At 49.3% G+C, this 13,645-nt stretch overlaps 1 protein-coding gene across 1 annotated transcript in view; it reads right to left on the reverse strand.

Annotated features, from left to right (window-relative positions):
* The window catches only part of LOC142576082 (SEC14-like protein 2), a 93,627-nt gene that overhangs the window by 33,230 nt on the left and 46,752 nt on the right, over window positions 1–13,645 (reverse strand). The window contains exons 4-6 of the mRNA XM_075686020.1: window positions 8,667–8,729; window positions 6,847–6,940; window positions 1,766–1,860 (exon numbers count right to left, since the gene is read on the reverse strand). Of these exons, the coding sequence (XP_075542135.1) occupies window positions 1,766–1,860; window positions 6,847–6,940; window positions 8,667–8,729 (252 nt within the window). The remainder of the gene's footprint in view (window positions 1–1,765; window positions 1,861–6,846; window positions 6,941–8,666; window positions 8,730–13,645) is intronic.

Genomic DNA, 13,645 nt, shown 5'->3' on the forward strand with positions numbered 1-13,645 from the left:
ACCGACGCGGCACGTCGGTGCAATCGTATAAATTTAAGTTCTCGTCCGTCTCGTAGCGGGTGTTGTTAATGATGTCCCTTCTTGCGATCCGCGCACACGTATATGATGTACGATAAAAAAATTCACCGACGATTACGATACGCCCTAACGTGAAATTTGAGCGCAGCTCTATACGTGTTTTCATTTTGCGATATATTGGCTGGCGCGGACAACCTGTCTCGTGCGGCACGTTCCAAACGGAGCGAAGTGTTGCGAAGTGTTGCGCGTCTGCCTCGCTAATCGGGAGATCGCGAGAGGCAGTGCGTGGGGGACGCGGGGGTGCGGTTCACAGCAGCCGCCGCAGACAGACCTCCGCTCATGCAGCGCTTTGTTTTGCATAGAGACGACGCGTACTTTCTCTGGCGCCACATCGTAGCCATCGTCCCCCCGCACAGCCCCTCTTGCGCGGAACTACGCTTTTATTCTCACGCTTTCATTCCACCAACGACGAGAGCGGCCCTTCGTCGCGGGGAAGTCGTGCGACCAGTGTCAGCGGCGACAACACCCAAGGGATCGAGCGGCCACATCGAGCCTTACTCTTGGCCGCTCGCCATCGCCCCTTGCAGGAGCAGTGATCCCCGTCGCATAAGCTGGTACCACGGACCGGCCTCAGTAAAGCCCTCCATACACGTTTCCGTCGACCAAGCGGCGGTGGCGCGTAGATGCAGGGGCTTTCGACCTCAGCAGTGGACGCGGCGGACGAGCGTAGCCTCCCCCCCGCCTCACGGCACCCTGCTTGAGGTGTGGAGGGCTACTTAGATTTAGTTGCACGTTAAAGAGCCCCAGGTGGTCCACATTATTCCGGAGTCCCCCACTACGGCGTACCTCATAGGCAGATCACGGTTTTGGCACGTAAAACCCAATAATTTAATTTTTTTTTCGCGGCGCTCGTTCGCTCGGTTACGCCGACGCCGTCGAACAACGTGGACGCTCACCGCAGGAACGTGAAGCCTAAGAGCTGCGCTCCAAAACGTAGTTCACCCCTTTTTGCGGATCGAGGCTAAGTTCGTTTAACATGCCTGGGGCGACTCGCTGTTGTATGTGTGCTGTACTTGGGGAACGAAACCCGACGGTTGGAGCGTGTGGCCGTCGGTACATCGGTACATGAAGCGCCACGCGTGGACGCGCATAGAAGCAGGGTATTGCATTATGAGTGGTGTACTGCGAGGGCAAGCAAGTTCTTTAGAGCAGGATTACTGGTTCTGGTTGCATGCGAGTGAATAGACGGGTAACCACAGACCCGATTGTCGCGACTGTCTGACTGTGGGTTTTTATTCCGTGAATACTGCACATGGTAGAAGCCGGTATTTAACACTGCTTTTCTCAAGTCGCACGTGCGCGGAACTGCAGGTTGGTGCGAACAGCCTGCCTTTTATGAACCACAAGCCCGAATGGTTGAGCTGTGCAAATGAAGAGATAACATATCTTTATTTACATTAGCGAAAGAACTAAATATGGCTGTTTGCTGCAGATGCTAACTATATAAATGGAACACACGGTAACTCTGCGCACATGGGAAGTCAAAAGCTTGTCGTTTTCGTTTTACGGTTTATTTTAGTAATATACAGTGGCTTCTTGTACTTCCTTCTGGCAGCGTTAAATTTCAAAGCAGCGAGCTACACATAGAGTTCAACTCTCCGTGAACTACGATCACTTGCAAGAGTTACCGCATAAAAACCCAGGTTTGATCATAGCTCTTACTCGGCATGTATGCAGCATTGCTCACCTTTTCGGACTGCTGCTTGATATCCTCTTCCGCATTCTCGAACTGCCACACAACGTGCCTCATGACCTCGTCTAAACTTGCGCTGTTCAGCAGGCCTGAAAAGGAAGAACGTGATTCCCCATCTTTTAATATTCGCTCACATGAATAGATATACATATAAAAAAACTGGTGTGCGGAAACCACTGAATATGATCGTTAATGTAAGCGAATGGCCAAACGCTTCGGAAAAGCTTTTCCCTTCATTAAAGGGCTGGTGCGCTTAAAATGTTACCTTTGCTGTAGTGTGGAGTTTCAAGTTTTCGCTTCATTACGTTATTTCGCAGCGAACAGAGCCGTCAACCTGCACATGTGCACTGATACTATAGGTGGCTCTACACATAAGCTGATGTGTCATGTGTGCTGTCTGCACGAGGGATAGCGCCCGTGTGGAAGGCGCCTGCCAACCTCCGCTCCCGCAGCCGCAACAGGGGAAGAGGGCGGCGTCCGGAGAAAAGGGGGCTGTTCTTCTCGAATGCTCCATCCGAGCATCAGACGCTCTAGGGTTGCTGTACACGTTTCCACGTGGAGGTGAGTTGCGCGAAGGTCGGCCATGTCACGATCCCCTTCTTGTGTAGGGAAGCCACTTCCCCGTACTTGCAGGAGCTGAGATAACGAGTGTCGAAAAAACCGTCGACGTTTTATTATCCGTCGCTACTATTATGGCGACGCTGAGGTAACAGTTACCGATTGCAGAAAGAAAATTTATCTCTTATATAAACTGCGATGATATTGAACTGCATAACATGTGCTATAAATGTCTCTGCATCAAGGGTATCTGCGTACCTGCCAGTAGTAGCCATATTAATTATTGTTAATTTGTAGTCGATATTGGTCAGGGCTATATTATATATATATATATATATATATATATATATATATATATATATATATATATATATATATATATATATATATATATCCTTCCAATCCAAAGAACATCACCTAAAGCCGTCACCATCACCCCCAAGGTTTTCGGGATTAGTGTTTTCTTGCTGCGTTCATGCTGAACAGAACAAGTAAACATTGTAAATAAGCGTAAAATGATCACGCTGCAAACGATGCAGAAAACTGCAAACTATTAAGGCAAAGTCTCATTTTGTGGCACCAGCGAATACGACGAACGAGCGAGTGTTGCGAGTCTTGGCACTGTCATCGGCGCCGAAGCTAAGATGGCATGGCCAGCGCGGTATTGAAGTTGGCTTCTCCGTCGAACTGCAAAGCTCCACGTGACAGCATTTGGGGGGAATGGCTGCGCGAGCGGCGCGTGGGGAAACAGAGGCGCAACTTCCCAAAACTCTCGGGTGACAGCGCGTGCACTTTAGAGAGTTTGGCTTTCGGCGACGAACACGCCCCGAAACTCAGTTAGGGGAGAGCGCGAGAAAAAAAAAAAAAGCGCGTGCATCGTAGGTGAATGTCGGACCACCACCGGCCGACCACCACGAAAATGGGCGGAAGAGCCAAGGAAAGCTATTTGTTTAAAAAAAAAAAACAAACGGAATTGCACTCCGCTGCGACAGACTAGATTATATCGCGTGGCCTATGCACAATTCAGTTGTTCCTTCTTGACAAACCTGCGGTTTCACACAACCGTTGCGCGCGACATATGAATAAAAGGGGCCGTCTGTGCCTGATGGCGCGCATTGTGCTCGACGCGAACCTGCCAGCATTAGCGAGCGTAAAAGTGGCTGGTGTGACGTCGCTCTTCTCGACAATATGTCCCCAATGTTCTAAGTAAACAAAAAAAATACCGACGATTACGTTACTTCCTAATGCGAAATTTGAGCGCAGCAAATAAGCTGTTTCACCTTTTCGATAGATTGAGGCAAAGAAATCGAGCAACACATGTATGCGCTATCACAGAATTTTTTTTTATTTTTCACACGTATTCCTTTAACAAAGACTCCACTAGGTAAGCTTCTGCTTCGGCGGCACGCACCTCTGGATTCTGACGGCGACGGCGCTGGGCCTCTGCTCTGGCAGCTCGATTAGCAGCAGCAGCAGCAGCAGCAGACGGAGGACTTCCATCGGTCGTCTCGCTCATGGCTCAGAAAGAACTGGCAGATAATTTCGCAGTGGCGAACGGCAGCGGCAATTTCGGCTCGGGCGGTGCACATATACAGATCCGCCTCCACCGATCTGGCTCTCTGATTGCCACCGCACAGGGGTTGCATTGGAGGAGGAGCGAAGAAAGGAATTAAGTTCGAGCCGGCGCTTTGACAACCGGAGACTCGCAGGAAGAGGGGGGAGGGGGGCGGCGTGTACACCCAGCGGCAAACGATGGGGGCAGAAGCGCGCGCAGCAAGCGGACAACACGATAAAGGGAGGAGGGAAGAGATAGCAGCGACTGACTGGTGCCGCTGACGCCGATAGTGAGTCAACCCCAGCTGCGGAGTTGGTTTCAGGGACAACGCCGCCGATGCCGACACAAACAATATGATACCCTCGCTTCCGCAGCGCTAAGAACCAGGTCTAGCCGTGGGAAGGTGGTCACGTATTCGTCGACGTGCCGGGGCCTACGTGAAATAACCGGCGCGTCGGCAACTGAAGAGCACCCTATCCGCCACACAAGAACAGGGGGGGGGGACCCTTTCCTCCTCTTTCTGCATGGCGGCGACGGTGTTCTATGCAGTCACGTTATCTTGACTCTAGCGGCGTCAGCGGCATCCAGCGGTATCAGTCGGTCGCTGCTAGCGCTGGGGGGATGAAAGGGGGGCGGAGCTGGTTACGAGGCCGACGACAACGCCGACGACGACGCGAAACCCAGGAACGGACGCCAAAGAGCTGCGCTCTAAAAAATCTTCCTCGACGGCGTACGGAGGGCTCCAGGCGGGACAGTATGTTTTCACAGTTTTTTTTGTAAAACGATCCTTTTGAGTGTCTTATATTTATTTCATTTCATTTACTATCACCTTGAAGGCCCGATGGCATCAGACAAGGGGGTGGGGGGGGGAGGGCAATACAAACACGTGTAAGAGTGGTTACGTACAAAACAACCAAAAAAGAAACATTGCTGATTCTGTATGACTTTAAACAATCAAAGAAAAATTATGAATTTAAAGAAGCAACATGGCAATACATTTGCGAAAAAAAACTACGTGGGAGGGTTGACAAGGGTAGACTATTCCGAGTGGTTTATGATGGGTTCATGAACGATGTACACTGAGAACAGAAAGTTATTCAAAGTGATTTGTTAGGTATTCACGAAATTTTTCGAGGTCAGTACAGGTAACGAAGTCGTCAGGGAGCGCATTCCAATAAACGATTGCATCAGGAAAGAAGGAAGTTGTCATGGCAGATGAGCGGCCGGGCAAACGTGCTATGGCAGAGCTGTGACTTATGCGAGAGGAAGTTCGCAATGGTAGCTGAATAATGTGGTGCCTTGAGCGTGTATTGTAAAAAAAGGAGTCCATCAAACAAAGACGTGATATGATGCGGCGTGACTTCAGTGTTGGGAGACCTATTGTTTGCTTCAAGGAAGTGGCACTAGTTTACCGTGAATGATGTGAAGTGATGAAGCCGGTGGCTTGGTTTTGAATGGATTCCAGTGATGCGGTTAGGTAATCTTGAGATGGATGCCAGACAGCGGAAGCAAGCTCGAGTTGCGAACGGTCAAATGTCACGTACGCCAACTTCTTTACTTCTGGGGATGCCTTCTTTAGATTCCTTTGTAGATACCCGAGTGAGCGCGCAGCTTTGCGACGTATTGTTTCGATGTGCATTATCCAAAACAGTGATGACGTCAAAATAAGACCCAGGTACTTGTAAGATACGGTATATACCTAGTGTTTCGCGGAAGACTGATTCTCGAGAAGAAACTTGGGGACAAATTCCCAAAGCTTTCGTTTCGTAATAACTCTTTGCCAGTAGCAAATCATCTTCGCTTATAACATGTGCACAATCGCCTAGTGCCTACTTTTACGTACAGTTCTGGCGTAAGAACAATATTTTTTTTTGTGTGTGAACACGTATCCCGAACATTAGAGATAAACAGTATCCTTTAGCATGATATTCTCGTCAGTGGAGATCGCATCATTGCGGCGATCCCTAATGAAATTTTAAATAGCCAATATGCAAAAAAAGGAAAACTAAACATTTCAGAGACGATGTTGCAACTGCAGACTTCAACACATGAATGCTATAGATAAGTTCACTTGGTCGGTATCGTGGGAGCATCTTACAGGAGTTTACAGATATGTGCGTAAACCTGCAAATTGCCTTGGCGTCTCAATCATCATTTTTCTAGACAGCCTTCCTTGATCACTGCGGTAGAAAAGTGTAGGCCGATCAGGTTAGATGGGAAATAATGTGCCAGGGTGAGCTATGAAAGCGGTTAAAGAAGTACATATCTAAGCGACTAATCGGACTTATTGTAGCGAACAGTCGTACTCAAAAGAACATGTCAAATAAAAAAGTGAGACTGACGAGTGATGCTCGTGTGATTTCGATATAGGTTTCTAGTGCAGAGAAAGATGGCTTACACATGACTTTGCCCTCAGGGGCTATTTCATGAACTTGACTTTTGAAAAACTGTTCTAACCTTCTTAAGCAAAGGTACAAAAGCATGCAAGCTGCAATACAAGATGTTGATTTTACCTATTTCAATTGTGTCTATCATGAGCTAGCTACAAGAATACAACATCTGCTCTTGATGAATTTGTTGCGAAGTTGTCCACATGCTGTTTGAGTGCCCTGAAATTTTTTATATATATGCATGCATGCTGATCAATTTTTGGAGCCTGAAATCAACAATTTGCGAGGAACATTTACTTGGACTGGATGAAGCTTCTAGAATGCAAAAAAAAGAAGAAAGAAGAAAAGAAGACTAGATTGGCGTAGAATTTGCCCTTGAGAGCATTTCCATGTCTCACGTCCATTTGAATGGGAAAGTCGGCGTTTGAAACCCGAGCTAGATGCAATTCATTCAACTGCAGATCTTGGACTGTCCAGTTGCTTCCAGAAAACGGTGCTTTGCTGCAGGAAGCGAAAGCAGCACCACGGCCTTCCTGAAATGAATTGAGATCACAAAGTGCGGCCATTCTTACCTTTGAGGTCGCAGGAGCCGAGCGTGATGATGGACACTGGTCGACCCTCGTGGTCGTGGCCCACGAAGCCACCAGGGTAGTACTTGCGCAACACCTGTGCACCACCGCGTCACCAACGCAGATATTAACGGAGAGAGAGAGAGGGAGATGTATTGAGATTGTATGTACTGAATAGAAGTCGGAGTTGTCCTCCTAGAAGCTCGAGACAGGCAAGCTAAGAAGCGATACGTATAGTGAAAATATGTGCACACTTGACAGAAAAAAAAAAAGAAGAGCGAACAAGACGCATATACGAAAGGAACAGGAAATGCACAGAAATACTGCTGGTCCGATGAATGTTCATTTGTTCCCGTGGGGACTCGGGGTAAGCGCCACGCGCATATCCCATTCCAGAAGTCTTCGCACAATCACCCCGTGTTGCGCAGTTTGTTGTCAGGAAGTTGGATGTCGGAATTTGTGTACCCAAATAGAAGCGCACCTTTTCATCTTAAAGCTTTTTTTATAGAAAGCAGATGCGCGCATCAATATATGCGGCTCTATACAAAACCATCAAGAATTTCTCTTGTCGTCAGTCAGCTTCCTCCCCCCACCCTTTTTTTCTTGCAAAATATTTCACTTAACTAAATAGCAGAGGGTAGGGACGTCGACGGCAGGGATGCGATAGATGACCATATGTCCTGCCCAGGTGATATCTTATAGTCTAGACAAAACCACGAAGCAGTACTGTTCGTAAAGGAGCTTGTGTGCTACTTTTCGTCGACATGTATCCATGTATTTGGCGCACCCAGTGCGGGAAAAAAAGACAGACCTTAGTTTACGCGTCATCCTGCGTGTGCGATCCTGCTTCCTCGTTTCTATCTTGTCACAAATATGCAGAGCCACTTCACATCAATGCTCAACTTTCCGTTTCTTCCGTAAGCGCTTATTTCACTGCTCTCTCCGCGTTTTTCCGAAATCTTAATACTCGTTCTTTTTTCCCGCTTGGCTTTCCACGCAGCATAACGCCAGAATGAAATTCAATGTAAGCACGTTGGACCCTCTCATGCAAGTACAGCACCTAAGGTGTTGCCAGTACTTATGTGTTAGGCTTTTAGCTGTACTTATTGTCCGGTGTTAGGCTTATGTGCTAGGTTAATTCATTTACTATCATGCAATCGTATCAAGGTCATGTCTTTTAAGAAGCGCAAATGTACCGCTACACCTCTTGCCATGCTACCACTACGAATACGCCCGAGAAGATCTAAGTATGAAGCACAACCCAAGGTGAACTGAACTGCAACCTCGACCACGGAAGGGTTGACGCTGAAAAGCTGCTTACAACGTGTCGTTAACGTGCTGTTGCACTTAGGAAGGTCAGAAGAGCATTTGCCGAGTAAAATGAACGGGCGATGCTTCCGTATGACTCGGGGGATTTCCTTCTCGCATTGCAGCGGTCTACGCTTTCTCAGTACGGTTGGAAGTGTCAACCTTAAGTGCTTGCTACAGGACGCGAAGTCTCCAGTATTGGCAGGGCGTATTTCTCTTTCGTATTTAAGTGAAGCTTTGTTTTGTCCTTTTCCCCTGAAGGACGTAGATTTATATTGACAGGAATGCGCATTTTGTCTGAGATGAGCTAAAGCTACTGGAACACGATAGGAGTTGATTAAAATAAAGTGCGGTAGGGTGGAAGTAGTCTCCGAGAATAGTTGGCTATCGACAGTCGATATTCTACGATATCACAGTGCGAAGGCTCTAGAGACATCTGCAAAGAGATACGGCAGCTACAAAACACACAATAAATAAAAAGATTAAGGTTTCTGTAGAAAAGTCGTGTTTCCCACCTCTGGTGACTCTGGCCATTTCCTGACGTCATCGGTGCCAAACTGCTTCCTCCATTCGACGTGCTGCAAAAGGCGTAAAGAGAGATGTTGATATTTGGAGTTGTCGCACGGCAAGCGGATATTTATGAAATGTGATCGCGGTAAACTACGGCAGTTATCTGGTACGCGTAATAGGCGAGGAATGTTCCGTGAGAACTGGACAGTATATTTCATAATACAGGTTGAAATAGACAGAAATGGAAAGAGAAAAAAAGAGAAAGAAAGAGAAAGGAAAAGAAAGGAAGGAAAAAATAGTAAGGCTGTGCAGGGAGACCAACAAGAAAAAGAAAAAAGCATCTGCCTGGTGTTACGTTTCGCCTACGACGTGCGGTATTAGCCGGCGCGGATGCAACGGACGCGGGGGCTTCGTTCAAAGCGGCAGACATTTTGGCCCGTTCGGCGCCGCCGCTACGCCTCCCTGCCAAGCGCGTCCAGGCATGTTCCAATGCCACGTGTCTTCATGTGCGTGTGTGAGTGTATGTGCATATTGGTGCCCACGCTTGTCGAAGCGCGGCAGCCGGGGAGAGGAGCTCCCAACAACTGTGAAGCGAGGGGGTCTGACAGGCGCCGACACGACGGCTGCTCCACCTTCTCTTCCCATTGTGCCCGAGTGGCGCCGACACGACGCTGCGCCACCTTATCCCATTGTGCCCGAGCGGCACAGTCACGTGCTCGTCTATAGAGGGGTTCCTTCTTGCCCTCAACTGCGAGAGTATAAAAGCAGCTGCCCCCGGACACCAAAGAAGGCTCCGATTTCTTCTGTTGAGTAAACGTGCTCTCCCGTCTCTCTCTTCGGTCGACCTGACCGCCAACTCTTTGCGATGTTAGAATAAACAAGTTGTTTTGTTGTTACCCGTCGACTCATGCTTTGCCGGGACCTTCCGATGCTTCCAGTTGTGCCCCAGGCCGCCAGGCCAACGCTACCCTTGGGGCTTGCGACCCAGGTGCAACAACGGGCGTCAGCGCCGAGTTCCCAACAACTCGTACCAGCGGTGCGATTACAACTGGTGGCAGCGGTGGGATCGCGACAACGGAGGCCAGCAGCGAAGATATGCGGTTGACTGTATGCTGAGCAGCTCATCGACGATCCGAGAGCAGTGCAACGAGCCCTGTGTGATGACTGGTTGCCTGCAGCGGAACGACTGCGCTGAATTCTTGGCTGCGAGGTTTGGTGAGTGCGGGACTTTCTTCTTCTGAGCTTTGCCAGGCTTTTGTTAGTGTCAGAAACAGAGCTGGTAATTGTGGTTGTCGTTGCTGCCGGGTTAGTTTGCGGCAAGACAATAATAGACAGTAGAGAAAGCAGCATTCAGAGCAGCCATGGATTTGAAGTCGTTGCGCAAACTGAAATTGTTGGAGCTTGCAAGAGAGTTGGGTCTGGATGTCTCAGACAAACTCAGAAAACCAGAACTGCTAAAGGCTATTCTTGAGTTAGAGGCTGAGGATGACGAGCTGTCGGAATGCCTTGAGACCATTGAAGAGAGGGAGACTGCAAAAAGACAGGAGCGCGAACTTAAAGAGCAAAAAGAAAAAGAAGAGCGCGAACTTAAAGAACAGAAAGAGCGAGAGCAACAAGAGCGTGACCGTCAACACGCTTTGGAAATGAAGCGTCTTGAGGTAGAGATGGAACGCGCTCGTAATGGAAGTCAGGCACACGGTGCAGGAGAACGCGTATTGTTCAAAATGACTGACCTGATGCGGCCGTTTAAGCTTGGAGAGGACATTGGTTTGTTCCTGGTTAACTTTGAGCGAACGTGCGAGAAGCAGGGGTTCTCTCGGGAAACGTGGCCACAGCGCTTGCTCACTTTGCTACCCGGCGAGGCGGCCGACGTAGTCGCTCGCTTGGATAGAGAGGAGGCAGAGGATTTCGACAAAGTGAAATCGAGTCTGCTAAAGAAGTACAGGCTGTCAGCGGAGGCGTTCCGTCGGAAGTTTCGGGAAAATGAGAAAGGCAAAAGTGAGTCATATACAGAGTTTGCCTACAGGCTTATGTCAAACATGCAGGAGTGGCTCAAAGAAGAGAAAGCGTTTGGTGACCACGAGAAAGTTCTGCAGTGTTTCGGGCTAGAACAGTTTTATAGTCGGTTACCGGAGAACGTGCGGTACTGGGTCTTGGATAGGCCAGACGTTTGTACGGTGGCTAAAGCCGCTGAGCTAGCCGAGGAGTTTGTGACGCGTCGGGCTCGCGGAGCTAAGGACGGTCAAAAGGGTGAATTTGGCTCGAAGTTTGAGAGGCCGAAGTTCACACCCATGAGAGCAAAGGGGAACACACGTAGTGCGGATGCGAGTGAAAGCAGTGCGACCGAACCTAAGGAGACGGCGGCAGCCGAAGCCGAACGCAGAAAGCGGTTCGAGACGAGGCAAGCGCGCGTTTGTTATACGTGCCAGAAGCCGGGTCACTTTTCGGCGCAGTGTCCGGAAACAACACCAAAAGTTCTGTTTTTGTCAATATGCAGCACTGACGAGAACATGAAGCTTCTCGAGCCTTACATGCGAGACCTCCTCGTGAACGGGTAAGAGTGCCGAGTGCTTCGCGATTCCGCAGCTACAATGCATGTAGTTCACCCGTCTTACGTAGAACCCCATATGTTCACGGGCGAGTGCGCATGGATCAAGCAAGCCGTGGAAGCTCATAGTGTGTGTCTGCCCGTAGCAAAAGTGCTTATTGAAGGACCATTCGGAGCGCTTGAGACGGAGGCCGCAGTGTCATCTATGCTGCCCCCCCAGTACCCGTACCTATTTTCGAACAGGTCCGATCACCTCCTGCGCGAGAAGGGGCTTTTGTTTGGTGAGGCTAGCGTTCAGGCCTTAACCAGATCGAAGGTTCGGGAGCTCGCTGCAAAGGCGGTAGTTGCGGGGCCGACGTTATCGAACAATGAGAAAGGGTCAGAGGCGCAGCAAGCTGATATTCAGAGCACGCCCGAACTGAATAAACTTGAGTATGTAACGTTAAAGGCACCAGATACTGGAGAGGAAATTCCCGATGCGGGAAAGTTAGAAGAGCTATCTGCAGATTTGCTCATCGCGCCTACGTCAGATGGACTTAATAGGTTGCTAAAAGTCAGCCGGTCGGCTTTGATAGCCGAGCAAAAAAAGGATGGCAGCCTAGAAAACATACGCTGCATTGTCAAGGAAGGTATCGCCAGGAAAAATGCGCGTTTTGTGGAAAGAGGTGGAGTCCTGTACCGGAAGTATCTAGACCGCAGGGGAGTGGAGTTCGATCAGCTGATCGTTCCTCAATGCTATCGTCAGGATCTGTTGCGCTTGTCGCATGGGGGTTCGTGGTCCGGACACCTAGGAGTTAAGAAAACTAAGGACCGTCTCTTGCAAGAGTACTATTGGCCAGGGTGTTTTCGGGACGCAGACCATTTCGTGAGGACATGTGACACCTGTCAGCGGGTGGGCAAACCAGGGGACAAATCAAGGGCGCCGTTGAGATTGGTACCTATCATTACGGAGCCTTTTAGACGGCTCGTTATTGATACAGTGGGACCTCTACCGGTAACAGCCACGGGGTACAGACACATTTTGACTGTGATCTGCCCAGCCACAAAGTTCCCTGAAGCAGTGCCGCTTAAAGAACTCAGCTCAGTTGAGATAGTCAATGCACTACTGTCCATATTTGCGCGAGTTGGTTTTCCTGCGGAAATCCAATCAGATCAGGGCACAGTGTTTACTAGCGCTTTGACGACAACTTTTCTCGAAAGGTGTGGGGTAAAGCTGTTACACAGCTCAGTGTACCACCCACAGTCGAATTCCGTTGAGAAGCTCCACTCCGTCATGAAGCGCGTGTTGAGAACCTTGTGTTTTGAACATCAAACTGACTGGGAGCTGTGTCTGCCGGGGGTGATGTTTGCATTACGGACCGCGCCGCATGCGGCTACGGGGTTTTCGCCAGCTGAGCTGGTGTACGGTCGCTCGCTGCGATCTCCGCTTCGCATGCTTCGAGAATCGTGGGAAGGCAGGGGCGACGACCCAGTCGTGGTGGAGTACGTGCTTAAGCTCCTCGAACGCTTAAGAAGGGCACAGGAGTTGTCAGGTGAAGCAATGGCAAAGGCCCAGCAGAGGGCCAAGGTTTATTATGATCGGACCGCCAGGGCCCGTCGTTTTGAGGTGGGCGATGAGGTCATGATATTGCGCACATCGCTAAACAACAAACTAGACGTGCAGTGGGAGGGCCCAGCACGAATTGTTCAAAAACTGTCGGACGTTAACTACGTGGTGAGTCTGCCAGGAAAGCGCAAAGCACAGCAAGTTTACCACTTTAATCTGCTCAAACCTTATAGACAAAGGGAAGCAGTAGTGTGCATGATGGTAAACGTTCCTGAAGAGCTTCCGGTCGAGCTTCCGGGACTAGGCTCAGTGACGAACAGGGAAGACACCGATCAAGTCATTAGTGACTTAATCAGTAAAGCATCGCTGTCGCCTGAGCAGAAAACCGAACTACACCAGCTCTTACAAGAGTTTCAAGGTCTGTTCTCTGAGAGGCCTGGTAGGACTTCTGTACTTACTCATGATATAGAACTTACCTCCCCAGAGCCAGTACGATCCAAGGCGTATCGGGTGTCACCCCGCCAGAGCGATATTATGGAGGCTGAGGTAAAGAAAATGCTACAGCTCGGTGTTATTGAGGCAGGTGAGAGTGATTATACCTCCCCTTTGATTTTAGTTGAGGTACCGGGCAAGGAACCTCGTCCTTGCGTCGACTACCGCAGGCTTAATTCCATCACTAAGGATCAAATTTATCCGATCCCTAACATCGAGGAGCGCCTTGAGAAAGTTAGTAGCGCTCAGTTTATTTCCACCCTAGATCTTGTCAGGGGTTATTGGCAGGTTCCACTTACGGAAGAGGCTAGTAGGTTTGCGGCGTTCATTTCACCAATGGGAACATTCCGTCCGAAAGTGTTGAGTTTTGGTTTGAAGAACGCGCCATACTGCTTTTC

This window comes from Dermacentor variabilis, chromosome 3 (assembly GCF_050947875.1).
Source record: "Dermacentor variabilis isolate Ectoservices chromosome 3, ASM5094787v1, whole genome shotgun sequence".
In the NCBI taxonomy this organism is placed as follows: Eukaryota; Metazoa; Arthropoda; class Arachnida; order Ixodida; family Ixodidae; genus Dermacentor; species Dermacentor variabilis.